The sequence below is a fragment of the Schistocerca gregaria genome, chromosome 6 (genome assembly GCF_023897955.1).
Source record: "Schistocerca gregaria isolate iqSchGreg1 chromosome 6, iqSchGreg1.2, whole genome shotgun sequence".
Taxonomy (NCBI): Eukaryota; Metazoa; Arthropoda; class Insecta; order Orthoptera; family Acrididae; genus Schistocerca; species Schistocerca gregaria.
Window position 1 is genome coordinate 270891142 of NC_064925.1, and position 27752 is coordinate 270918893.

At 39.1% G+C, this 27752-nt stretch overlaps 1 protein-coding gene across 1 annotated transcript in view; it reads left to right on the plus strand.

The window, feature by feature from the left end:
- Positions 1-27752, plus strand: part of LOC126278837 (odorant receptor Or2-like) — an 86879-nt gene that overhangs the window by 18956 nt on the left and 40171 nt on the right. The window contains exons 2-3 of the mRNA XM_049979112.1: positions 8722-9194; positions 19527-19626. Coding sequence (XP_049835069.1) covers positions 8722-9194; positions 19527-19626 — 573 coding nt within the window. The remainder of the gene's footprint in view (positions 1-8721; positions 9195-19526; positions 19627-27752) is intronic.

Genomic DNA, 27752 nt, shown 5'->3' on the forward strand with positions numbered 1-27752 from the left:
ATGTGCTGGAACCCTAAAACCTAACAAAAGAATAGTTTCAAAAGAATTTCTTTCCAACACAAAGAAGGAAGTACGCACTAGTATTTATAATTTCAATAAAGATGTTACATTCTTGTCTTTTGTTCCAAAAACATCTGAGGCAGTTATCATGCTTTCTTCAGTGTGGCATTCTGCGTGTACAGATGAAACAAGCAATAGACCAGAAATTATTAATTTCCGTAATGCCACGAAATCTTTCGTCGGCTTTATAGACATGAAGTGCAGCAACTACTCAGGTAACTGATGGACCTGCACAAATGCCTATGTTATGTATTTAGAAAAGGCTACAATGTCAAGATCTGTGTGTACGAAGAGCACAGTATTCAACTTCATTAGAAGAGATATACAGAGAAGGCACCAGATTCTAAACTTACATGATAAACTCAGGAAAACTATTTCAAATATGTTGGGGGAAGAGCAGCGGGATGATGATCCAACGGAAAGGGAAAAAGCTCTGTCGTTACTGTCCCTATGCACTGAACACAATAACAGCATACAGTGCGTGAAACGCAGTCAACACAGTTGCTTGCAGTGCTCCATGAAAATATGCGACATATGTGTAGAATGTTCGTAATTTTTTCGTTACTTCAGTGTATATCATTATATCTGAGAAAATACGTGAATACAGTCTGAAACGGCGCGACCGCTACGATCGCAGGCTCGAATCCTGCCTCGTGCACAGATGTGTTTGATGTCTTTAGGTTAGTTAGGTTAAAGTAGTTCTAAGTTCTAGGGGACTGATGGCCGGAGAAGTTAAGTCCCATAGTGCTCAGAGCCATTTGAACCAAATACGTCAACTTTAGAACACATTTCATTGAAAACATTAGTATTTAATTTTTAGGGTTTTGTGAAAGATTAATCAGGTTTATAAAGAATTTAATGAAGAAAAGATATGGAGTCTTTGCATTTTGTGACGCAAATTGTAATTTAAGGACAAGACAGAATTAGCATAAATATTTGATCTCATTTTTAAATTCTTATTAATTTTATATATTCACATAAACTGCAAGATTTAGTAATATTAGTCTCCCAGACAGATGTTACCATTACAATGCATTTTTTAAGTGTTACCAGCTGAGGATTAAATTCGACCTGCATCGCATTCAAAGCTATGGGAACGGTAATGTGGCTAGGTATTCCATCCATAAGTTGCGCTTTTATTGATTACATGCTTATGGGGAGGACTCAATGAGGCCTCATTTCCGAATGATCATATGAATTTATAAATTGTTTTATGTCATTGAGATCCACTCTTCGCTCATGCAAATTGTTTGGAGACTCATATAATAGGTCAAAGCCATACAGGCGCCAGCGATTCAACAGGCCTAGCGAAATATATAATCCAGTTTCTAGATCATGTGAGTTCACGACATTCAAATGACATAAATAAATGGAAGAGTCTCCAGATGTTACTTTGAGACCTGCAGCTTCATACGTTTTTAAAATCGATACCTTCTTGCCAAAGAAGCAGATATTTATCAGAGTATGGAATGGCACATATTCAGTCGTAACTAATCATATTCATATGTAGCCTCATTCCATGTATACTGCACTTTAACACAACGTACAACATCATTGATTTCTATTACTACGTGAAATTCTGTATCTGCTTTTGAGTGTATATTTACATGTTTCAGTCTATTTCAAGACAAGTAATATATTGTGGCAAACAGTAGTACATTGACACAATTTAGTTGCAGCTCATTAGGTTAAGACTGTAGTGGAAGCTCAAATGGCTGTGTATCAGGTACACCTACTATGGCATACTGCTACAGTGGTGCATATGCCAGAAATTCGAATTTCATAACCGAGATATCAGGTAAGCTACCTGTGTGCTTCTGTGGTTCAAAGAGCCACGGTAGTAGATAGTTGTATATCTTGCTCCATAATTTTAGCTAGTGCTGCATCATAGGGCTATAGCACTGCACAAAAAATAATAATTTTGCATATTCGTAAAATTACACAAACCTTCAAAGATAGAGAGGAGTGGATTAAAAATTACTCTCGAATATGACTGTTTTCTTCTGAATTAGGTTCAGCGTGTAGGAAGTGGTCTCTGATGATGCTTCATGATGGTGATCGATACAGTAGAAATGCGATCTCATGATGTTGAAGATTACTATCTCCAGATGAGTGGGCGACGGGGCTTATGGTTGGGGTCACACTACGGATGTCACAACCTACCATCACCTTATTGACCTAGAGAAGTAGATGTTCAGGGGTTGGAGGGACCTGATAAAGGTACATGTACCATACATCGAAGTTGGAGAGGTGACAGGTGTTGCATTCATATATCCAAACAAGAGGACAGTATCTGAAGCGCATAATTTCTTTTTCTTACCTTATGTGTCCTACACAATTAGCCTAGAAGTGTTGCGGAGGATAGGGAGAGGTGAAGGATAAATCTAGCTCTTCTCATAAACTCACCCAATAGGAATACACGATAGAAGTAGTTAACGAATCAATGACACTCATATATTGATTAATGATGTATTAACTAATCACTATGATAATATTTTCTCATGGAGGAACTTAGCACCACAGCTCACTAACTTGTCCATTACTCATTGAGTTCCATGAAAATATACAAACCCTTTACCAAGGAAAATATGTTTTCATATTTGTATTATCACCAATAACAAATATTCAATGTTGATATGATATTAGAACAAAAGTAATCACATATACAAGGAAATTTGTAAACACACAAAGTATGACATTTTAAATAATTAAAAATGATAATGTCAACAATTAATAAAATAAGAGATGAAAAAGAAAGAATAAAAGGACTTGGCGTTACAGTGCACTACATGAACAAATAACTGCCTTAGCATTAGAGTATCTAAATGGGCTATGTTGATAAACAAAAGGCCACCGATCTGCCTGCTGGTGGAAGACAAATGTGGAGCCAGTTCGCCCAGCAAAGTCACGTTGGTCACTGTTATGTGATGTATTGATCATCATGTCACTCCTCCGAAAGATGAGTATCTGCTGACCTAGGGAGTTGTGACGTTTTTCATAACCCATTAGCCACCCCTCAGCACAGGATGACGTAGCAATGATGTAGCGTCGCCGGCCTGCAGCTCATGAGCATTATGGATTAATTGTTTAGTTAAATACAGTGCCAACATATAACTTTAAATACACTATATTAAAAGGTATTAATAAATTTCCACATCAGTCACCATCCTGAAAATAATCACCAGTTATTGTCATTCGAAACTAAGTGAAATTTATTCCTCTTCCTATTTCAGTCGCTTTTTCACCACTTCTTCACATAACGAGCATACAAATCCCTTCTCTCTTTTTGCATACTGTTTTCAAAATTATCGTTCCATCTTACATTTTTTCATACCTGCAGTGAAGTACTGATCGCTATTCTTTGCATATGCGCTATGGTTTAACAAATAATGCACATTTTCCTGTCGATCCTTGGCCAAATATCCACTTGAGAAAGCTGTTTTAAACTGGACTGTCATTGTGACATTTTCCACGTCGAATCGTCCTGCTATGTGGTCACCAAGGAACTATAATGACCACAAAAACCCATGTATCCTAGGTCAGTGTGATTTAGTGAAAGTGAAACTTTAAAATATATCTGTTTGTAAAGTCGTCGTTGTTAACACTGAAATAAGCCTTCTTTATACCTTTCTTGTATCGATAAATCATGATCCCGTGACGTTAAATTTCGAGCACTGTTTCGCCTAAGTAATTGGATACAGTTCATTAGCATTAATTTTAAACACAGTAAACTATTGTACATCAAAAATCAACTCTAGTTACATGACATTTGTATGCCTATTGCATCAGAGAACACTGTATTCGGATGAACGCCTCATTGCTTTGAGATTAATTGAGAATGCACCTCAACCTCCTCTGCTTCCTTATCTTAGTCATAGTTCTTACCGTAATGTGTGTCAAGAAAATTTCCCATTTTTCTCTGATCCTACAATCACCTTTTCTAAATCTGTTTTCAGCTCTTGATCACTATTCTGTGTTATTTTATTCCAGCCTTCTCTGGGGTTTTAATTAAAACCATCAATTGTTTCGATCATATCAGGAATCAATTTTTATTATTTTCATTCTCTGGTAAAAATTGCCTTATTTTGTCGTCCTTGCAAAAATTCTCAACCTGATTGTTATCTGTGACTGCTTCCATGGTTCAACATATGTGCTTCAGTTTGAACGTTCATTCTCCCGTGCATCTACATTTTGAAGTCTGCTAATTAGTTCCTATTCACTCATAAGACTAATGGGAACACTGCTCTCAATCACATTGCCCTCTCCAATAAGTTCGTTATTACTGCCAATCTTACTTGCCATTGTCATTAAAATATGTATAGCGTGCACAAAATATAATCAAACTAATTGTTCACTGACTATATTCTTTTTCCTCTCCAACGTTGCTTAAAAATTGAGGCGCCACTGAAAATGCCAAATCCCTCGCCATGTGTTGATGCAGGCTATCAGGCTCCAGAACCGAAAATAGTTGAAGGGTTTGCCTTCCTTGTCACTGGTGTCCATATATGTTATGTGCCTATTACATTATGACTATATTTGTGCATTTACAAATCTTTTAACTGAGAGACAGATAAACCAGTAGTTGATAATTTCTGAAAACGGAAAATATCGGGCTCGATTAAGAACAGTTATTGTTAGCAGAATACAAACCGTACTGTTTAGTGTCCCAAGAACAACTCATAGCAAACCTATTTAAATATGTACAGTTACTTAAGACTTTACATGTGACTATATTACACCGTCTTTTTACATTGAAACTCTCAAGTGGACATACATGGGGAGATTAATCGTATTTCAAAACGAGTAGACAACTCTAGCTGAACAGTTTCGGCCTAAACGTAGTTTTAACTTGATCGCTCGAGACAGCTTATCCCATTCGACTCAACCTGCCGACTGCTACCAAGTTCTCACCACACTAAGCAACTGCAATCAAACTTTATTCGAAACCTAGTCTGCAGGGAGCGATTAGTTAAAAATTCTACCTAGGCGAAATGAGAGGAAGCTGCAACACAGCCACTGTGTCCAGGCATCTCAGAAAATTTACTCTCAAATGCTACTGATAATAGCAAATATCTTGATATGTAACGATATAAAGTTGTCAAAACGCGTCTTTGTGATTTCCACCATTTTTTGAATTTCCCAGTAAATTTTCCATTTCCAACCATTAAATATGAATCAGTTTACAGCAGAGGGACAGAGAAGGAAAATCTGGCAACAGCGTTTGATGTCATAAGTGGGGATGGAGGTGTGTAAATCTCTCAACAGTGCAGGCTCTCTTAGGACAGGCTGTCTTAGGACAGGATTTCCTCATACTTCTACCAACTTCTGCTGTTGGTCAGCCAACACAGAAAGATCGAAAATCTTCACGCTTCAGTCACGGATTTGGCAGTTATGAAATGGTATATCCCGAATTACAAATTTATTTCACCTGTTTGTGTATAACATATTGGAGATTCTCTTCTGCTTTCCTGACACTAATGCTACTACTGTAAGCTTATTTTTTCACTTTAATAACATATGGTACAGTGTGGAAACCGCGAAAGCCTCTCTTTGAGAGAAGAATAAATTGTGGCGAAATTTAGTTGGAGAATAAGACAAGCTAAAGAAAATCGAAGTTCTGATGAGTATAGTAAGTTTGCTGACACTTCCTTATCCTGGAAGCTATTAATAAAACGTACGTCAATACACTTTTCACATATTACGGTGATATTTTGTATTTGTACCATTTTATAAGAAAATTATCATTATCAGCGTTTTCTAATGATTCCCAAAATTGTGTCTAGAAAATACGGTGATGGTGACACTCGTTGACTACCACATTCTGAGGCTGAATTTTGCAGGACACTTCATTAAGTTGGCAGGTTAAAAATGTATAAATTTAGCCAAATTGTTCAGGTACACTCCTAGAACTCAGTAGATGATGACTAAGTCCTTAAGTATTTATCCTAATTTCGCTAGACAAACATTTTAACCTATGAGACCATTTATAAAAATCATTGTTGAAACTATTGAAACCAATGATCCATTGTGTTCATAATATCATGAGGAGATTCAGGAGCATGGAGAAACCTAAAGTCGGTAATGACCATCAATGTCACTACCGGACGTTAATGGCTAATTGTAATGTAAAAGGAGGTAAGAAAGTAAAAATGATATTTAGGACATTATACCGTAATAATAGCGACCACATGTTACAATATGCCCAAAAGAGCGTGTTTGTCGCTAAAAAATTCATAAACGAAAGTACAACAGATTTTGAATAGATTAAATGAAACGAAAAATGGAATGGATGGCATTTCACGAAACAATAAAGAAATGTAGATGTTGTGAACAATCTGAACTCCATTCGGATTGCAAGAGTGCTTAGATTTTGAGCACAAAGTAACTAAAGACAAGGCTAGTAAGTGAGTCAGACCCCTTGAGGATCATGGAACATCAAACGACTTTTCAATCGTAGAATGTCATTGAAACGATACAATGGCTCATAAAAATCTTATTGGAAAATAAGTTGTTAAAATTGTTTCATAGCAAGACACCGTAAATATCATCCACGCAACACATAAATATAAGACTCACTGATTCAAGCTGACCCATCGGAGATCTAATGAGTCTGGTACCTAATGGACATGAAACTTTATTCTGCGAGAAAACGAACATCATAGTGTTACTTTCCCAAACGAAACATCCTCTCTGCAGGATCGACAGAACATGATTAATATAATGCCTGGTGGACACTCGAACGCAGGCCGTTGTGGCCGAGCTGTTTTACGCGCCTCAGTCTGGAACCGCGGGACCGCTACGGTCGCAGGTTCGAATCCTGCCTCCGGCATGGATGTGTGTGATATCCTCAGTTTTAAGCAGTTCTAAGTTCTAAGGGACTAATGACCTCAGATGTTACGTCACATAGTGCTCAGGGACATTTGAACTAATTTGACACTCGAACATGGATCCTTGAATGTTAGTCACTGTGAAACCTAATAAAATATATGAATACGTCTCGTGGATTGCATCAGGAATTAAATTTGTTGTATATTATATTCAAACTTTCTAAGCTACACGTTGCTGCCTTTAGAAAGTGAAAGATTAATGAATCATTACGGCACTAACGTGAGGTGAAACTGTATGCTACACCCTTCCTTCCAGTGGAATTAGTTTCTCAGCAGGGAAAGAGAGCATCTCCAAAGTTTGGATAGTGCACAGAGGTATACCAGGCTAGAAGAAGCTCTGAGGTTATCTGCTTCACATAAGACATTTGGTAGCATGTGTATTGAGAAAAGTTGAAATCTACGTATTTTTCAAGATCTCGTACACAGCTTCACTTGTCACTTCGGTTACTGGAGCATTACCCATGCTTAAGTGTAGAAATGTGTCGTCTCTTAAGTGCTCTTTCTCCGTAATACCACCATAAACAATGTTTTCGTACCTTATTGAAGTATAACTTTTATACCTTGGTTTATTGTTAATATTAATTAAAACTAGAAATTAATGCAGTCAGTCAAAATTTGTTTTATTTCCAGTGAGCAATTGAGAGGCTTATATCTCTGTTGTCACCTGGATGTATGTCAGTTAATAATGTACGTAAGTGCCTTTCAGAAGACAGTGTTACAGGTCGTCTAGAAGATAGTGCTACAGGTTAACTAATTATGTACATGTGGTACTTAACGTGCATTAGTAAGTGACATAAATCCATATGACTATGGAGCTTTATCTCTCTCAAATGCGCAGTGGAAATAAAACAATTTTTTATCGATTGCAGTAACTTGTATAGCAATATAACCACATATAAACGTTAGGCCTTGATAGGATATCAAAACAGTAAACAACGAAAAATATACTTGTATTATGGAGCGAGAGCATGTAAGTGGTGACAAGTTTCTACGTCTGGTAGGAGAACAACGAAAAACCAATTTCAGTCCAATCATCAAAATTATGTGGAGGTTTTTGATAGCATGTTTTAAATGTGAATCCCTTTCAGTGATTAGAGGCTAATTTTACTATCAAGTTTACAACAAGCCCAACATCCCATACACTTTGCGTACACTGAACTAAGAGAAGATCGAACATTAAGAGGTAGCATGGGCAAATGACACGTAAAAAAATATGTTGCATTGAAAGGAAAACATTTATAACATTTTTCAATATTCTACTGTACTAGAACAAAATATCTAAACATTGTAAGAAAATTGTGTTCTGTTATGGTAACAGATTCTTCGATTAATTCTTGGTAGATCATCTTTATAATTGTAAATTAGAAGCAGAAACTGTCCTTGTTGTACAGTACTAGTTTACTTCATTGACTGGTTTACGTCTTGCAAGGCCATCATCAGAGTTTGTAATTGAAGAGGATACAATAAGGGTGAATAATATTGAAAAAGTTGTTACACTTAGATAGAGAGATTCAAACACAAGACGAAGTCATCCTTGACAGTCAAATAATAGTCTAACTGAAAATGATGAACTTAAACATAAATAAAGGGATCAAACCAGAAACGTCTGAAAACTGAACATTGACTCTCCGAATCATGACATGGAAATGATATATATTTTAGCTCTTTTACAGTGCCTTGCAGTATCATTTGGCATTCAGTTGGTTTTGTTACCCACTGCTGCAGTATTCTTGTCAATAGCGTGTTCGAGTGCAAAGAACTTGACAGTTTGCAGGTGCGCCGCGACTTCGGCGAGTTTCTGAGCGCAGACGACTTGCAGCTGCTGCGCCTCAGGAACACCTCCATACGCCGGTTCGTGTCCGCCTACCTGTGTTCGGGTGTGGTCACCTCCGCCATATACGCCTCCACACCCATCAGCGCTGACGGGCTGCCGTTCGTCCTCGCGCTTCCGTACGACGTGTCGCGGCCGCTCTCCTTCGCCGCCACGTGGCTCTACACCCTCTACATCAACTACTTCGTGGTTGTGGGTACCATGGCTGCCGACTCCTTCAACGTCGTCCTGATCGTTCAGCTGCGTAACCAACTCAATCTGCTCAGTAGAAACCTCCACAGCCTAAATGACAACATCTCACACTCTAATTCCTCTTCTTTCCAGACACAGTCCATCAAAAATACACAGCAGTATGAAAACCGCATTATACATTGTCGGCTCAGAAAGAGTGTCCTCCATCATCAATCAGTCATAAGGTAAATATATGAAACAATTACAAAATGAAAGAAGAATAAGTTTATAGAATTCATATAGTTTATAGGTTTAGTTTTTGACAAACAGTGCTTGTCCAATTTATACTTATAGCTATAGAAGTTTTTATTGTGATAATGCAATTTCTGCGTTATATCGCAGACAAGCATTAATATTCGGTGCCATATAATGCTACAGTATTTCTGAATTCTGAAAGTATTTCTATGGAGCGTAGCCATGTATGGAAGTGAAACATGGACAATAACTAGTTTGGAGGAAGAAGAGAACAGAAGCTTTCCAAATGTGGTGGTACAGAAGAATGCTGAAGATTAGATGGGTAGATCATATAACTAATGAGGAGGTATTGAATAGGATTCGGGAGAACAGAAGTTTCTGGCACAACTTGACTAGAAGAAGGGATCGGTTGGTAGATCATGTTCTGAGGCATCAAGGGATCACCAATTTAGTACTGGAGGGCGGCATGGAGAGCAAAACTCGTAGAGGGAGACCAAGAGATGAATACACTAAGCATATTCAGAAGGATGTAGGCTGCAGTAGGTACTGGGAGATGAAGAAGCTTGCATAGGATAGAGGAGCATGGAGAGCTGCATCAAACCAGTCTCAGGACTGAAGACCACACCAACAACAACAATTATGCTACTGATGCAAGTTAGAAGTAATGATACTATTCTTCGATTGTCTTCCATTTTATAACAATGGAAGCAACAGCTATATTCACTGAAACAAGTTTAGGCATTTTGTTACTTGTGTTAGTGATAACAGCTGTTGCTTCCCTTGGATAATATTGTCAAGATTCAACAGTCTCTCAGTGTCCTTCATGGCTGCTTGCACGAGCTTGAAGCCTGATGTTTTACGGCTATTCACCAACATTTTATTGTATCATCACCTGTGTATTAAACATATGACTATAAATTTTCAGGTTATCTGCAAAGTGAAAGTATAGAAAGAGGAGTAGTGGTCATGTATGTTATAACAACATCAGTTTTACTAAAATACATTTAGCTTAGATAAGCGACTGGAAACAGGCAATTGTTACTTTATACAGCTATAAACCTCATTAATACATCTTACAGTATAAAAAATGTTACTGACAAAATGGTTCAAATTGCTCTGAGCACTATGGGACTTAACTTCTGAAGTCATCAGTCCCCTAATTCTTAAACGTAACTAACCTAAGGACATGACACACATCCAGGCCCGAGGTGGGATTCTAACCTGTGACCATAGCGTGTTACTGACAGGTTTTCAGATATGTCAAGAGTTGTATGATTATTGCTTCACTTAGTGCACATATGAAAGAAAATAGTGGTATGTGGAGATATTACAATATTTTCCTTTGAAATATTTAGATAAAAGAAACGCTTTGGAAATCTTACTTGTAGCCAGAGTTCTGCTGTTGATTTTCAATCCAGGATTTCATAGGGAAACATATCTTATAACATAGTATGTCTGTAGGTGAATACTGAATCAGTGATTTAAGAAAGCCGTGAAAGGTATCTCTTACTACAGGTCGCAAGTATCCACCTTTAACAACACGCTGATCGCAATGAAGCAGTGCTATGGAAGTGAAAGACCTTAACGATAACACAAACAAAAGTTTCGTGCCAGCCTTTCAGAAACTGTATTGTGCAGAAGATGTCAATGTTTAACTAACATATCTGTAGGAGAATTACTCCATTTTGTGGCAAAAAACTAAGAATGTGGTTAACTCTCAAACGCAAAACTCTAGTGATGTTAATAACATCTCAAGCGCTTCACTAAAATTCTGTTCTGTAAATATACACAATGTTCCAATGTTCAAATTCAGAATATCACTGTCTACAGATTTGTTCCCAGACAGGCTGATATACATCACTGTCAGATATCTTTACATGTAATACAGTAAGGCAAATACTAACAACTATTAGTCTCACCCCTACCACTACTCAAAGGTTATAGGAAATGTTATGTACATGTGAACAGTAACACACCTACAAAAAATAACAATATTAGTCAATTCACAGAGGACCTTGCATGAAGTATGAATTCCAAAATTCGGTCTAATACAGTCTGTTAGTATTTTTCTTTGACTTGTCTCAAGAATTTGATTGTATACTTCTCAGTAGTCTCCTCTAAAATTTCAAATATTTTTGTATGTTGTTAGTTATTAGTTTTCATTTCATAAAACAAAAAGCGTATATTATCACTTTAACAAATCCAAGGAGTCTATAAGACAGGAGCATCTTTTCAGAATATTAGGTAAACACTGCAGATGAACAGCAGGGAGAGGGATGGGACCTCTCTCTTTCTTGGCATATGTATCTGTAAAGGATGTGTGAACACATATCCCGCAGTATGAAGGAGTTCTATTTCTCATCAATGCAAGCATTAAATTCAGTTCAATGCATCTTCAAAACATCTGGATGTAGATAAAATTTTCTTGATAATTGTATAGTTCTTCACTAATGATCTGTCACTAAACTTACACTCAAGCAAGTATTTACAGCGAAGCTGTGACCACACCATTAGAGATAACACAGGAGAGTAAAGAAACAAATTACAGTTTACCATTTATTTACATTTACAAGAACCAGAAAAGCAAGTCATATATGCCAGGTCTTCAAAGGATCTAATTTCTGCAACTTAATGCATTATGGATAAATCCTGAATTTAAGATAAAAATGTCAAGAAATTGAACTTAATTGTGCATCATTCAGTCAAGCGTCACTCAGAAAGGAGTGCTGTATTAAGCCATTAAAGCCTTTGAGCAAGTAGTCACTTATCTGAAGAATCTACCAGACAATGACACTAACCTCAAACACCAACATAATTATAAGATTAATTTAAATGACACTCTTGTATGTTACTAGATTTGTTTCGCTCATAACAAGATACATCAGTTATCATCCATGAAACAGACAAGTCAGTAATTAGGTAGCCAAGATGTTGCGATGGGAATGGTTCCTTTCCTGCTGCGATTTGATTCAGGTCGATACCTTATCCGACTGGCTTCCACCTATGGACCCTGGAAATTAATGAACGGCTTGCTGCTCCATGCCGCCCCCCCTCCCAGCACACACACACACACACACACACACACACACACACACACACACACACACACACACATACACACAGAGACAGTGTAACTATTGCAATACATCCCGATTTGATATAATTGTGGTCGACTATAGCTCTGTTCCTGTAGATACTATTAGTGTTCATCTATTCGATCAAATGCTGCACCTTACAACAAAAAATGTTGAGAAGACATTGGCTGTAGGATTGTAGAACTCTCAGTGATCTGTTTTTCTCTGTCAGCTCCATGAGTTAACCAGTTTCGATGCTAGCAGTGTGCCTTTCTTTAAAGTATAAATACATAGGGAGACAAGCATCTCTATTTGCCAGTCTGTTGAATAATGTATTCATTTTAGCGCCTTCTCGTTGTGTTCTCGCCTTATAGGTTTTTCCTTTCCATACAAGCAAGATTTTCTTCCAATCACATGTTTCACTGAAATCTTATAATTCATCTTGAAAGCTCGTATGATATCCCATTTCTTAACCACTTCCATATTAAACGCTAATTTAACTCAACTCTTTATTCACATTTATTCACTTTATTCTTAAGCCTGTTCACTGACACTGGGACTCATCGCAGATGTCCCTGGCAATGATGTTTCCATAGTACAACACTACTGTTGCTACCATTCTGATAAAACAACCAGCTTTGTGTCTGTTCTCGAAAGCCATTGAATTTTGTATGGAAAATATACCAACCTCCAGGAAATTTTATAATAATAGTCACTTAACAAAAGCAATCAACATGTGTCTCCAAGTGACCGACGGCATACCGACTACAGAACAGGAAACATTTCAACTACTTACAGCACCACAATTTCACCTGCTAGCAGAAAGTGATACACTTATTTTTTCAACATACTCCACAACCACATACATTACTGAAAATACCATCGATGTTTCAGTGACCTGCAATGTATGCAGTGTGAACTACAGCACCGACAGTTTAATAATAGCCACCTGGTATTTACATGTATAATATTCCAGTCAAAGCTACATTAAAGGTTTAACTTATGGTATTTTTACATCTGCATTATTTTTTAAATGTATGTAAGCACACATACTACCAGTCATTTGTTGTGTTTATATCAATGGTATTTCCACATATAAAACGTCTGCCAAAAATAGGGATGGTTGTCTCAAGTATCACAATCTTATTTCCATATATAAAATGTATATCAAAAGTATGTAAAGGTGTTGACATTACTCGTGTGATATACGGTATGTCTCTATTATTTACCACATATATGTCAACAACACACAGTGGTTACATAAAGTGTCACATTGTCATTTTCACATCTAAAATGTCTGTTAGAAATATATAATGATGGGATAATACTAGTATAACTTACTGTACTTCCTTATCTGATTATAATCTGTTGAAGTACAAAAGCCAATGCTTGGAAATTTGTTGATTGGATCTATGACTTGAAAGCTGTCTATCAAAGTTGATTGACTCTATCTCCAGATACTAAATAACTGAAAACTTATACCCAGATGGTACATTTTATGACACTTTCCACAGCTAATCAGACTAAAAACGATGTATTTTCATCGTCTTTAATGTGTAATGTCAGTTAAAATGCATATTTTCGTAATAGACAAGTATATCTGTTCGATGTATGAGTTACGACATGTATACACCCCAAAATAAAACTGCCTATATAAAAGTACAAAATCCAAATGACACTGCTGTTGTAACTTAGCTGTTCTGTGACATTATGACACTTATATGGCTCACATATCGGAATTGCAGGCACACATTATTGGTTAAGCTCCATTTTTTAGTGAGGGAAATCGATTATTGTGCCACACTTTAAAGAAAACAAAAATTTTCTCCATTATTTCTCAAAACACACATGGTTCTCTAACTAGTACAATTCATCAAGCTTACAGGTTAAGGTGCACTTCTCAGCAACAAACTTCAGTATTTATATCACATTTTAAGTAACAAGTAGTCCGTCCCCTCTAGCTAAATGGGGAGTGCCACAGAGCGTCAATCCTAAGAGCCCCAGTTCGATTCCAATCTGGGTTGGGGATTTTCTCGGCTCAGGGACTGGGTGTTGTGTTGTCCTAATCCTCATCATTTCATCCCCATCCACGAGCAGGTCGCCGAAGTGGTGTCAGATTGAAAGACTTGAACCCACTGAACGGTCTACACGAAGGAAGGCCCTAGTCACAGGGCATTTATTTTAGTAACAAGTACCCTTGATGAAACTGTAATAACTTGCACCACATTCAGCGTTATTTTTCTCCATATTCAAACGCAATTTATCTGATTAGAAAATCTTTGATTAGAAAAAAATGGATACTCTTTGAGTAGGAGTGGTCAGCTGACATGGTAACTGCCCTCAATCTGATCATTGTGTCTCCCCTTACCCCAAATATATGTTTTGGTTACAGATAAGCATCAGACATGTAACAAACTGTCTCAATGCATAGACAGTTACAGATAAGCACAGATCAAAGTTGTAGCAAATTGCTCTATTTTATATTTGCTCATAGATAATCATCAAATAAAATTCAAAAAAATTACGCCATATGGCATCTGAGACCATGCTACTTACATATCTTATATAATCACCAAGTCGCTTCTGGTTAAGCCACACAATCTTAGAATAAATGAAAACTCATTTCATTTGCATACTGAGTGCTGAGAAATTAACATGAAAAGGACAATACCGTACCTATTCCAGCAAAAGAATAAAATCCAGTCCTGTAACTGTTGTAATGAATTATAGTAACATAAGAATCCTGTAGCTATTGTAATGAATTACACTAACATATTGTTATCGTAAATTATTTATTTAACCCTCAAGAGGGTGTGCTGTTGCAAAAAGTAGAACAGATGTAGTTTTTATGCTTTTCAGTGCATAAACCTTGGGCTATTGTGCTAACATAGCAATGTATACCATCGTTGACGACCACTCAGCAATGCTAAATAGCTCCAGTTCGTTTATTTAGCTTATTCACTTAGTTTTATGACTAGAAAGCAATGAAATGTTGAATGTTCTAAGGAATACAGTGTGCACCTGCTTGTGTGATAGTTGCAACGTTAGTTCTGAGAACCATTACGCAGAGTAAGTCTAATAAAAAGTTAATTATACTTGTTCATTGCTTTTACTTAACTTTTTAATCAAAATACTTAATTTTTTGTTCCACAAAGGATTGCTATCGCTTAAAAATGCCATGTTATTAATATCACAATCAGTGCCTATAAACGTGACAGCTTTAGGTATGCCTGTTAGAAAGTTAACGAAGTTATCTCTGTGTGTTTCAGTTTATGCAGTTTATTCGGCAGTTAATGGATCTATTTATGTGGAAAAATAATGCTAGTCGCTGTCATTCTCAGAGGAAATACGAAAGCATTTAGTACAACTGAATCAAAATACCAATTTTCCTAAAGCAATGAAATATTTTTAATGAAACAGTGTCTACAAATTTGCAAGAACACATCATAACGTATTTTTGTATGGTAGTTATACAATAAATAAACTTATAGATGCAAAACTAAGGTGGCACCAGCGCATGCAGAGCTTTGTTCATGGTGGCAGCCAGTCAAGGAATATTTTAGGGAACTCGTTTAAAAAATATATTTCAAAACGTAGTCAAATCTTTACAAGTTTACTCCTAGAGCAACTTACGCTGTTCCTACGTGCCTTAGCCAATAGCGAGCGAGGAATACAGGTCACGTGTATGGACGCTGGAGTGTTCTGCGGTGCTGAACACAGTTGCCCCTCTCTCTTGTAATCCAGACCTATAGCAGAACAGACGTCTTTTCGGAAGGCAGAGCCGCTGGTTCTGATTTTCACGGCCAGCCACCAACATAAGTTAACCTGAACCCCTTCCGTTGCCCATTTCAATAAATTGTTCAACCTCATATGTTTGCCTAAACCTGGTGACTTCTGGCCCTACCCGCTCCCCTTCTATGCCGTACAATGAAATATATCCTCTTTATTGTACATAATTTCCTGTTCTGTAACATAACGGCATCCCTGGATGCCCACTCTCAAGTCCTAATCACTCGACCCCCTCCACACTGTTGTCACGAGGCATATGTAAAAACTTTCTCCCCCTTCCCTGATGATATACAGTACAGCTTTAATGAAGTTGTATGGACCAGTTTTGATGGAACACAAGTCACTCTATATACACTCCTGGAAATGGAAAAAAGAACACATTGACACCGGTGTGTCAGACCCACCATACTTGCTCCGGACACTGCGAGAGGGCTGTACAAGCAATGATCACACGCACGGCACAGCGGACACACCAGGAACCGTGGTGTTGGCCATCGAATGGCGCTAGCTGCGCTGCATTTGTGCACCGCCGCCGTCAGTGTCAGCCAGTTTGCCGTGGCATACGGAGCTCCATCGCAGTCTTTAACACTGGTAGCATGCCGTGACAGCGTGGACTTGAACCGTATGTGCAGTTGACGGACTTTGAGCGAGGGCGTATAGTGGGCTTGCGGGAGGCCGGGTGGACGTACCGCCGAATTGCTCAACACGTGGGGCGTGAGGTCTCCACAGTACATCTATGTTGTCGCCAGTGGTCGGCGGAAGGTGCACGTGCCCGTCGACCTGGGACCGGACCGCAGCGACGCACAGATGCACGCCAAGACCGTAGGATCCTACGCAGTGCCGTAGGGGACCGCACCGCCACTTCCCAGCAAATTAGGGACACTGTTGCTCCTGGGGTATCGGCGAGGACCATTCGCAACCGTCTCCATGAAGCTGGGCTACGGTCCCGCACACCATTAGGCCGTCTTCCGCTCACGCCCCAACATCGTGCAGCCCGCCTCCAGTGGTGTCGCGACAGGCGTGAATGGAGGGACGAATGGAGACGTGTCGTCTTCAGCGATGAGAGTCGCTTCTGCCTTGGTGCCAATGATGGTCGTATGCGTGTTTGGCACCGTGCAGGTGAGCGCCACAATCAGGAATGCATACGACCGAGCCACACAGGGCCAACACCCGGCATCATGGTGTTGGGAGCGATCTCCTACACTGGCCGTACACCTCTGGTGATCGTCGAGGGGACACTGAATAGTGCACGGTACATCCAAACCGTCATCGAACCCATCGTTCTACCATTCCTAGACCGGCAAGGGAACTTGCTGTTCAAACAGGATAATGCACATCCGCATGTACCCCGTGCCACCCAACGTGCTCTAGAAGGTGTAAGTCAACTACCCTGGCCAGCAAGATCTCCGGATCTGTCCCCCATTGAGCATGTTTGGGACTGGATGAAGCGACGTCTCACGCGGTCTGCACGTCCAGCACGAACGCTGGTCCAACTGAGGCGCCAGGTGGAAATGGCATGGCAAGCCGTTCCACAGGACTACATCCAGCATCTCTACGATCGTCTCCATGGGAGAATAGCAGCCTGCATTGCTGCGAAAGGTGGATATACACTGTACTAGTGCCGACATTGTGCATGCTCTGTTGCCTGTGTCTATGTGCCTGTGGTTCTATCAGTGAGATCATGTGATGTATCTGACCCCAGGAATGTGTCAATAAAGTTTCCCCTTCCTGGGACAATGAATTCACGGTGTTCTTATTTCAATTTCCAGGAGTGTAAGTGGGATATTACCAGATGTGGAGTCACTGTAAGTCATAGCAGTGTTGTCAGTATCTTTCTACACTGTGATAATGTCCATTCCCTCTTCTAAACCACTGGCACACTCCAAGTCATAATGTTATTTCGACGCCTAAAATGTTTGTCACATATTCATGGAGGATGCAACACATAACATATTTCTGACAGACGTTTTAAAAGTGAGCGTGATAATGACATAAATACTGTGTGTGCGTGTGCTTGCATAATTTTGAAAAGTACTACAGTGTCGGATATACTCTATGTTACATCCTCTATGTATTTTTGACATTCATTTTAAATGTGGAAAATAACAAAGTGACGCCGCGCATAAACAAATTTACAAACTATTTGCGTAGATTTTGGTGTGTAGATATTATAAGCCACATTCTTTACATATTTTTGACAGACATTTTATATGAGGAAGTAACATTGACCTATGTATTTTTGATAAATAATCCAGACGAAAGTCGTATCAGCTACACCATTTGCATAATGTTGCCGTCTACACTGCTTTGATGACCAATAGGAACGTAGAAACACTACATGTTACATCCTTCATGAACATGTGAATGTGACAGACATTTTAGACGTCGAAAAAACGTTATGACAGGGATTGTGCTAGTGGTTTAGAAGAGGGAATGGGCATGATGGCATTCTATAAGTCGGGCATGACTTGTAACATCGTGGGTGCAGTATGTATACATACGTGGTATATATGATGTGTCTGAGAAACGTAATGAGACTGATTTTTATGCATAAAAGTTTATTTTCTTTCAAAAAAAACGGTATTGTCTCCATCAAGCAGCTATAAAGCGATAATGTCGTTATTGCCAGTCTTGGTAGCAGTGCTGAAAAGCTTCAACTGACGAGACCTTTAACATGTCGATCACATTCTCTGTGTGTTCTCCAGAGCCACAAAATGACCTTATCTAAGGACATTTTACCATTTCGAGAGAAGGAAATTATCACTGGTCAAAAATTCCGCAATAGAAGTTGGGGGCGTGACATAGGGCATTATCATGATACAGGATCCTTTTTTGGCAGAAGCTTTCCGCATGTGCCAGACTCTGGTAAAACTTTTGATGAACCGTGAAACTGTTTAACTTAACAAGTCATTCATCACTCTTACTGTTAAAAGGCGGTGTTTTCTCGTAAGAGCACACGAAAGGTCGACGTTTTCGTCGGCTTTTGAGTTTTAAGCTCTCCCTGAGCGAGGCTCATGCTAAGTGTTCTCGGCCTTCCAAAAATGATCTGCGGCAACCAAAAACGTGTGCTCTGAATCAGGAATGTTCCCCAAAGGCCTCTTTCAGTTCATCACAGGTCACTTTTTTGGATTCCCTATGTTTAGCATAAAATCTGTTGGCATAGCGTTGCTCTACATTCCACGGTTGCGTTTTTATAAAACGCAAGAATAACACAGCTTCATTGATGACGTTCTCAAAAATCGCATCATGGCTTTGCGGAGCTGAAACTCAGACTGAGCGTCTGGAAGGGATGAACACACCGGTCTTCACAATTAGATCAACACAGCACTGTCAGATTGCTAGCAGTGTGGTCTCTACTTTTCTCACACACCTCGTATATACCTCCAAAAAGTGTGGTGGATTGTGCATTGCTATACTACTAGCCTGTAAGGTAAATCGTTTTTCTTGGCGTGTTGGCAGGAACGTTCAGCTGCTGGAGAAGTGTTTAAGTGGGATGTTACTGGGACAAAGCCTCTCCATTGGGACGTCTTTATGCTTGCAGCTGTTTCAGGCTGCAACGGTAAGCTATGCATCTAATACTTCGGTAGATACTAAGAAACATGATCAAGTATGCATTTTCCAGAAAGATTCAGAAATAGAAGATTTGTGTCAACTAACACGACTGAAAACCATCTGCCACAACCCTATAAACTAAATAACAGAATTTCTTAAGTATAGTACATATGTCCTACACCCACAGTGCTAAATTTGCAATATTGATGAACCATTATCTCAGAACCTGTGACAGATACAGATCTGAAATTTTTGGGATGTATAGTTTCACTCCTTTTCTGATTACTCAACCAGAATAAAAATGTACACAGAAGTAATGAGTTACGATTTTTTAAAAATGTTGTCCAACATTTTTTTTAAAAGTCCCCTTTTTCTTCGGTAAATAAAAAACCGATAGAGGTGGGGATGTTTTGGTAGGTTCAGTAGCTGTAGTATACCATGTGGTAACATAGTGTAAAATTATAAATATGTATCCGTAACAGTTCCTGAGGTAATGGGTCAAATAATTTTGAAAATGTCATTCACGGCAAGTCAAGTTGAAATATTTTCTTTGATATTAACTTGCACGTGGAGGTATGCCAGCATCTAGAAACAGCCAGGCCCATAATCAGCATTATCTGGATCCTGTTCTTGTCTATCCTGCAAAACCTAGAAGCTTCCTTTTGTTCCTGACTCTTGCTTCTTTAGTCATTTCCTCTGCTGCATGCTGGGCTTTCATGATCCTAAGTCGATCCATTCGCTGAAAGGCTTGCAGTGTGTTGGCACCTGGAGTGATACCAATTTCCTTTGGTACCCCAATTCCTCCCTTTATACCATCATTAAACGTTATCACAGCATCACAAACACCCAAGCATAGAGTTTTCTTTCCTACAAAGACACCTTTTGGTACACAGGTCCAAATTACATTATTGAAAGACTCATTGGGGTTTTGTGTTAGACCATGGAGACATTTGGAAAGGTCAGGATGAGCTAATTCTCTATATATTGGTTTAATAGCTTCCATCACTGCAGATGGTATGCTATTTTTGTGCCTAAATGGTTCATCGCTATCCGCTGCCTGAGTGTTGCCGTACTTGCGCCATGAATCAGAACCAGGTGGACAAAGACCATGTATAGGTGTATCATCAGTGGAAGATTTTTGGAAGAATGTAGCCCACACTGCTCGTTTCATCCCTTGTAGGTCATTTGTATTGTTGCTTATTGCAATTCCATAATAATGCTAGAGTTCATCAATGTTTTTGTCTGTAAGTTATCCTTTACCATTTAGAGTGTTTCCATCTGATAACTACTCTATTCCTATTGTCTATTTCAATTTTCGAAGACGCGTTCCCATCCGTTTTTGAACGTGGCCCACACATTCCATCTTAACAATCTGCTTATTACCATCAGGTTCGCATTCCACTACTGATTTGTAAGCTTTTGAGTCACCATCCCCAAAGTATTCAGTGTAACACACACTTCTCTCCGGTTGTCGACATCTGAACATAGAAACAACTGCAGCAGCCTCCATAACCCCGCTAGTCCCTTCATAAATCTTAGCACAATTTGTTTTATGGCTTTCACTTGTTTCATCAACTGATTTACACTGATGACAATATTTAGTTAGTTAGCACTTCAATGTCTAAAACTTTACCTGTGTCAACACTAGTGACAGTTGCAGCTGCATTTTTAGATGTATGACCTGTCTTCTGCCATGTGCCATCAACTGCTACAGATAAGTCTGTTGTGTTATATAATTCTGCTGCTTCTGTAGCAGCAGCTTTCATAGAAGCAAAGGCAACAGATTTGACACATTCACCAATTACTTCTGTGTACTTACTTGATCTGGTTGGTGGGTTTGGCAAGTTCAGCGTTGCACACAATACGTCAGCTGCAGTCAATTCTGTCCCAATTCACCTCATTCTATACAGAAATCTAACATTGCTCTCAAACAAGTCATTCTTGCACTTTGAAGAAGTCCAAAATGATGTCGAGAGCCTGCAAACTTTGCACTGAATATCACGTTTGTTAGCCAGTCCATTCTTGCAGATGAGTCCTCAGAAATGCTAATTTGCCCACCACAAGCTTTACATGAGACAGCATCTTGTCATAACACACTCAAATAGAAAAGAACATAACCGAAACTATTTTGACCTTTGCCAATAAATACATCCTCATGGTCTCCAAGTTTCCTCTTCAAAGCACTAGTAGGCGAGTCCTTATCACAGGTCTGTGAAAAAGCTATTTCAGGACCAACACTGGATTCAGATTTTGTGATATTCTGATTTCCATGGAAACGTCGCTTCTTAAAACAACCCTTTCTTTTCGTCATGTTGAAAAGAGGTATAAGAGCGTATAATAACACACCAAACCACTATTTGTTTCAGTTCAAAACTTATGAAGCACTACAACCACAAAGTAAATCAACAAAATGCATGTGCTTTAATGCCATTTCTGCTTACACAGTGTATCCAACCACTTAACACGAACATTAACGTGATTTCAAGGAATAAATAGCTGGCAACCACAGCCTTCTAGATTGAATAGTTCAAGAGATAGAGATGCTTAGGTAAGTCAGTGCAGAACTACCGGATAATTTTACACACACATTATTAACTTTGAAATGATAAAAAATACACTTCTAATTGCAACTTTTCGACAAATAATGCATCAAATTATTCAGGAGAGATCAAATATTAATAAGAGATAATTATCTGAAAACGTCACTTTTTGACTAATTTCGCCATACGTAAGTGTTATCCATGTTGCACTAGTCAAATTTGGCCGCAGGAGCATAACATCTTGTTAGTAAGCAATGGTGTAGTGTGCAGGTATGTTAGAATCAGACAGAGTGAACCTACATGACTCTACGGTTTTAGTAAATGGTCCCTGATCACCTATTTCTTAGATTTCGTTACCATTTGTGCATACTAGTGTCTCCTGCGAACTGTGTAGTGATCAGTTCTTCACTTTTCCTTAGAATACTGTTGCCTAACTTAGCATAATTACGCAATCCCTTACATAACAAGAAACACGATGTTGTATCCTAGATGTATACGTTGGATATGAGGCAGCAGCTTCTGTTGCGTGACCATAGACGGGAAGACGTTTTTTTTTAACATATCTCGGCATCTTTTGAGAAAGCCGTGTAAAAGGATCAGTAATGAAACTCAGGCTGTATGAGAGGTGTTTAATAAGTAATGCTGCACACTTATTCCTCGGCCAGTTCGCGTTGGAAAAATGTTAAATTTGTTTGTGGCATATCTTTTTATATTCCCGCCTCAGCCCCTACAGTTCCATTAAGTTCTACTAGTTGGGGGCGCCATATGTAGCCTTCATATTGCTGCCTGTAACAGAAACCTGTTGGAAGCAGAGATTTGTCATTAATTGTCTTTCGGCGGAAAACCATATCATCGCCGGAATTCATGGGCACTTGCAGAATGTGCATGTAGATCTGGCGTAAACATACGCACAATCAGTCGCTGGCTGAGGCGTCTGTCATAATGACAGCGAGGTGGCAGAAATCTCTCCAATCACCCTCCGTGCTGGCAGCTTGCACACAGCAGTGACTCCAACACAGTCCGAATGCGTAGACACTCATTCCAGGTGATCGACAGACCACAATCAGACACCTCGCTGCACAACTGGACGTCTCTCTTGATAGTGCTGACGCACTCTTCCACCACTTTGGATATCAAAGGTTCTTCACCGCAAAGCATAAGATCATACAGAGCAACGAACTACCATCTGTGTGGAATCATTTGCGCATTACCAGCCTGGCCGTGGTGACTTTTCTCGAACGCTGTCAGAGGCGATGAAACATTGTTCGATACTTCGAACCGGAAACAAACCAGCAATCCGTGGAGTGGTGAGACATAATCTCGCGGCTGAAGGAACACTTCAAAGCGTCATCCTTAGCTGTTTAAGTCAGGGGGTGACTGTGGGGAGCTGATGACCTTAGCTGTCTAGTCCCCCTTAAACATCCCAACAACCACCACCATGGTGACTGTCTGCTGGGACCCCGAAGGGGTTATTCCATTTGTTGTGTGAAGAAATGACTTCAGAATAAAGGTCGCCTCAAAAATGCAAACATCTCCTACTCCATGACAAGGCAAGGGCTCACGGAAGTATGTGAATCCGAGAACAGCTCACAAAACCACACTGGACTGTTATTCCACCCTACGGTCCGGATCTCGCACCTTCCGACTACCATCGGTTTTGCCAGAGGAAAAATGCACTCCTTGGGAAGCAGTACATGGATAGTTAACTGCGAAGAACGTAGAGTATTTGACATAAACAATAAGTATGAAGAAGAGGCAGAGTATTACAAAATGTGTGTGCCTGTGTGTGTGTGATGCATTATTATTAGACGTTTGATTAATAACCTAATACTTTTAAACTTCACATCTGTAGATGAAGAGGTGTACGTAATATTTTAGCAATACTACGGTATAGTAGAATAGTCTTGTATATTGTTGGGCTTTGGTCTGAAAAAATTCTGCAGCGTCTTTGAATGTACATTTTTCCTTATCAGTAACATCTAGCATTTATAAGTGATACGGTTAGCTGAAAAATTTCAACACTTTTCCCAGGCTACAAGCCATGCAGTTTTAAATGTTTCCACCGCCGCCATGTTGTATTTTTAAATTTCCCGCTATCTAGCAATTTTAAATTTTAAATTTGTCACCACTGCCATCGATGATTTTTTAATTTCTCACCAACTACCACCTTGATGAGGTCATGCATTCAACGTCGCCCAACAGTCACTGAAAGCTCTGAGATTTCGATGTCGTGCACATTACTACACCTCTGCCTAGTACATTAGGCGTTGTCCTTACAAGAAAATTCGTTTAAAATAATTCATGTAGTAAGAAAACAAGAAAGAACTACAAGTAGAAGGTCGAAGTTGGTACTAAGAACATAGCTGAAACAGGTTAATGCAAGCAGTTTTCAACAATTTTGCGCCCTATGTAGTAATGTATTGTTCTCTGCAAGGCAGCCCGAAACAAAATCTTTGTGGGTATGCATACTGACTGACAGTGTAGATAAACTCTTTTCGTATCCACATTATGTATGGGGACATAGTAGAAGCACAAAGAGTGTAAGGGAAATTACCCTATTTTGCTGCTTTCACAGTATGTGACAGCAAGGACATCGATTACTCAGCATTTGTAGCATCTGTCAGTAAGCAGAATCCATCAACAAAACTAATAAGAATGAGTTGTACTGCGTTTTGCCTAGCAAACCACTTGAAATCGTAGGTGTTGGTGTTGTTGGTCGTTACCTGAATGCTGCTAGAGGCGTCAAATACGTTATTGCTTTATATGTCGTTTTCTCCATTTCTGTCAAGTTGTATGCTTGAGAAACAATACAATCAAGGTACATTCTTTACAAAGTAATCAATTCTCTTTGCCAAGGCTTACCAGTGAACTGAAATATACATAATACAAATCAGGATATTTAGAGTATCTCCTGTGAAAATTTATGATCCTACTGGATTTTATTTTATGTTACCCACTATGTACATCATGTAAAAAAGGTTATCCATTTTATGTACATGGTGTGAAGAAAGTGTTCTGCTTTAAGCATTTCCATACACATTGTCAATTACTCTAATTATTTACTACCACAATAATGAGTTACTTAATATTTTCTAACAATATACACATATGTGAAACGGTAAACTAAAATACATTTAAAAAAACCTTGTAGAACGTAAAATAACAGTTCAAAACAGAACATAAATATAAGTAAAATAAATAATTAGAATAGTAACGAATGTATTGATATTTTGGTTAGGTATGTTGAAAATACTATTATAGCATGTTATTTTGTTTTCTTAGCACGTGAATTGTTTTAGGAACCAACTTTAGTTCATGGGGCTTTATGGCTTGTAATTTACTTTAATTTATTCTCTAACAACAGTTTTCCTTTTTCAACATTAATTAATAGTGGTGGGATAGTTTACTAAATTTTAAATTATGGCTTGTAATTTACTTTAATTTATTTTCTAACAACAGTTTTCCTTTTTCAACATTAATTAATAGTGGTGGGATAGTTTACTAAATTTTAAATTATTACAGAAGTCGTTTACACAGTTTTGAAGAACATAACCTATCAACTTTTACATGAAAAACATTTGTTATGGAGGGTATACCATCCTTTTGAAGATATTCCGTATAAACCCAATGTGTCAACTAGCCTTTCAGGTCGTGCTAAACCCCTTAAAAGTGAAATTGGGCACAAGTAGTTAAATATATACTGTAAGGGAACGGGTGAAGTAGGCAAGCGATCGTTCACCCTTCAGCGCGGTACACATATTTCCGTCACCGCTGAGTCCGCATTTCCCGTTCGCGGCCCGCGCGAGTCAGGTAGCAACTTAGAATAAAAGTGAGTCTTTCTGTCTTCTGGGCGGCCGTTGTCATCAGACACCCTGCTGCGTCGTCAGACACCGGGCTTCTGCGGCGCATTGGCGTCGGTAGGCTGCGAAGACACTGGCCGCTTCTGAGTATGTATGTAACGAGTTTTTAATAGAAGTTTATTCAACCGTGTTCAAATGCTGATCACCGGCTCGCCCTAAGGCCCTCACGCCGACCCGCCATCACCCTGATCAGTCATATACTTTATAATAGAATATTATTTTGCTCCCTCTACAAATCCACCAAATTTCATCTGGTTCATTTATTAACATTTTGGAATGTTATCTTGTAAGCTGTACTCAGTTTTCACCGTAAAGAAAAACAAATTACTTATTCTGACAAAAGATAATAACCATTTCGTACTTCAGACGAGGTGAATGCTTCATGTTTGAATCATAAACATCTGGAGAATGATGATAATGACAGATTTAATAGTGTGTTATAAAAAATGTAAATAACAAATTGTAAATGCTAAATTCTATCCCTAGGTCACGACCACATTTCCATGTCATAGCAATAGTCTACGATGCGTGATATCTTATGCTGATGGTGTTTGTAAATGTATGCAATTAGCCAAGTGCGCATGTGACTTCCTTTTGCATGTAAACTCTTTTTACTGATTTTACTGTAAGTAGGAGGTCTACGGCACGTCCTGTTCGCTTCGACCTTCAAGAATCTCCTGAACGTCTCAGCAAGTAACACTTGCCCATAAAAAGGTAGAATACGGTGCTACGGTCGGCAACGCCTGTTTAAGTAAACAAATGTGTGACCCAATTTTTAGGTCGATCACTGTTACAACGGTGGCGGGTTATTAGGATTTAAGTGAGTTAGAACATGGTGTTATAGTCAGCGCACGAGCTATGGGACATGGCATCTCGGAGGTAACGATGACGTGGGGATTTTTCCGTACGACCATTTCACGAGTGAACCAAGAATATCAGGAATACTGTAAAAAATCAAATCTCCGATATCACTGCGGCCTGAAACAGATCCTGCAATAACAGGGCCAACGACGACTGACGAAAATCGTTGAACGTGACAGAAGCGCTGCCCTTCCACAAATTGCTGCAGATTTCAGTGCTCGGCCTTCAACAAGTGTCAGCGTGGGAACCATCCAACGAAACATCATCGATATGGGCTTTCGGTGCCGAAGGCCCGCTCGTGTACTCTTGATGACAGCATATCACAAAGCTTTATGCCATGACTGGGCCTATCTACACCGAAATTGGACTCTGATAAGTCGCACATACGTAAACATCCTATTTCATCACCTGCATCCATTCATGTCCATTCTGCATTCTGGCGGATTTTGGCAATTCCAGCGGGACAATGTACACCCCACACGTCCAGAATTGCTGCAGAGTGGCTCCAGGGACACTGTTCTGAGCTTATACGCTTACGCTTGCCTCCAAGCTCCGACACATGAACATTATTGAGCAAATCTGGGATGCCATGCAACGTGCTGTTCAGAAGAGAGCTCCACCCTCTCATATGCTTACGGAATTATGGATACCCCAGCAGCATTAGTAGTGTCCATATCACGTCGTGTAGCGGTACTTCTGCGTGCTCGCGAGCGCCGTACACGATATTTGGCAGGTGTAACAGTTTCTTTGGCTCTTATGAGTATATGTTGTATTTTTCTATTCGTCAATACAAACAGTGTGTTTCTGACCCATGTCAATTGGATAATTTTCTTAAATAATGAATGATTAGCAATTTTAAGACAGTAAGTGTG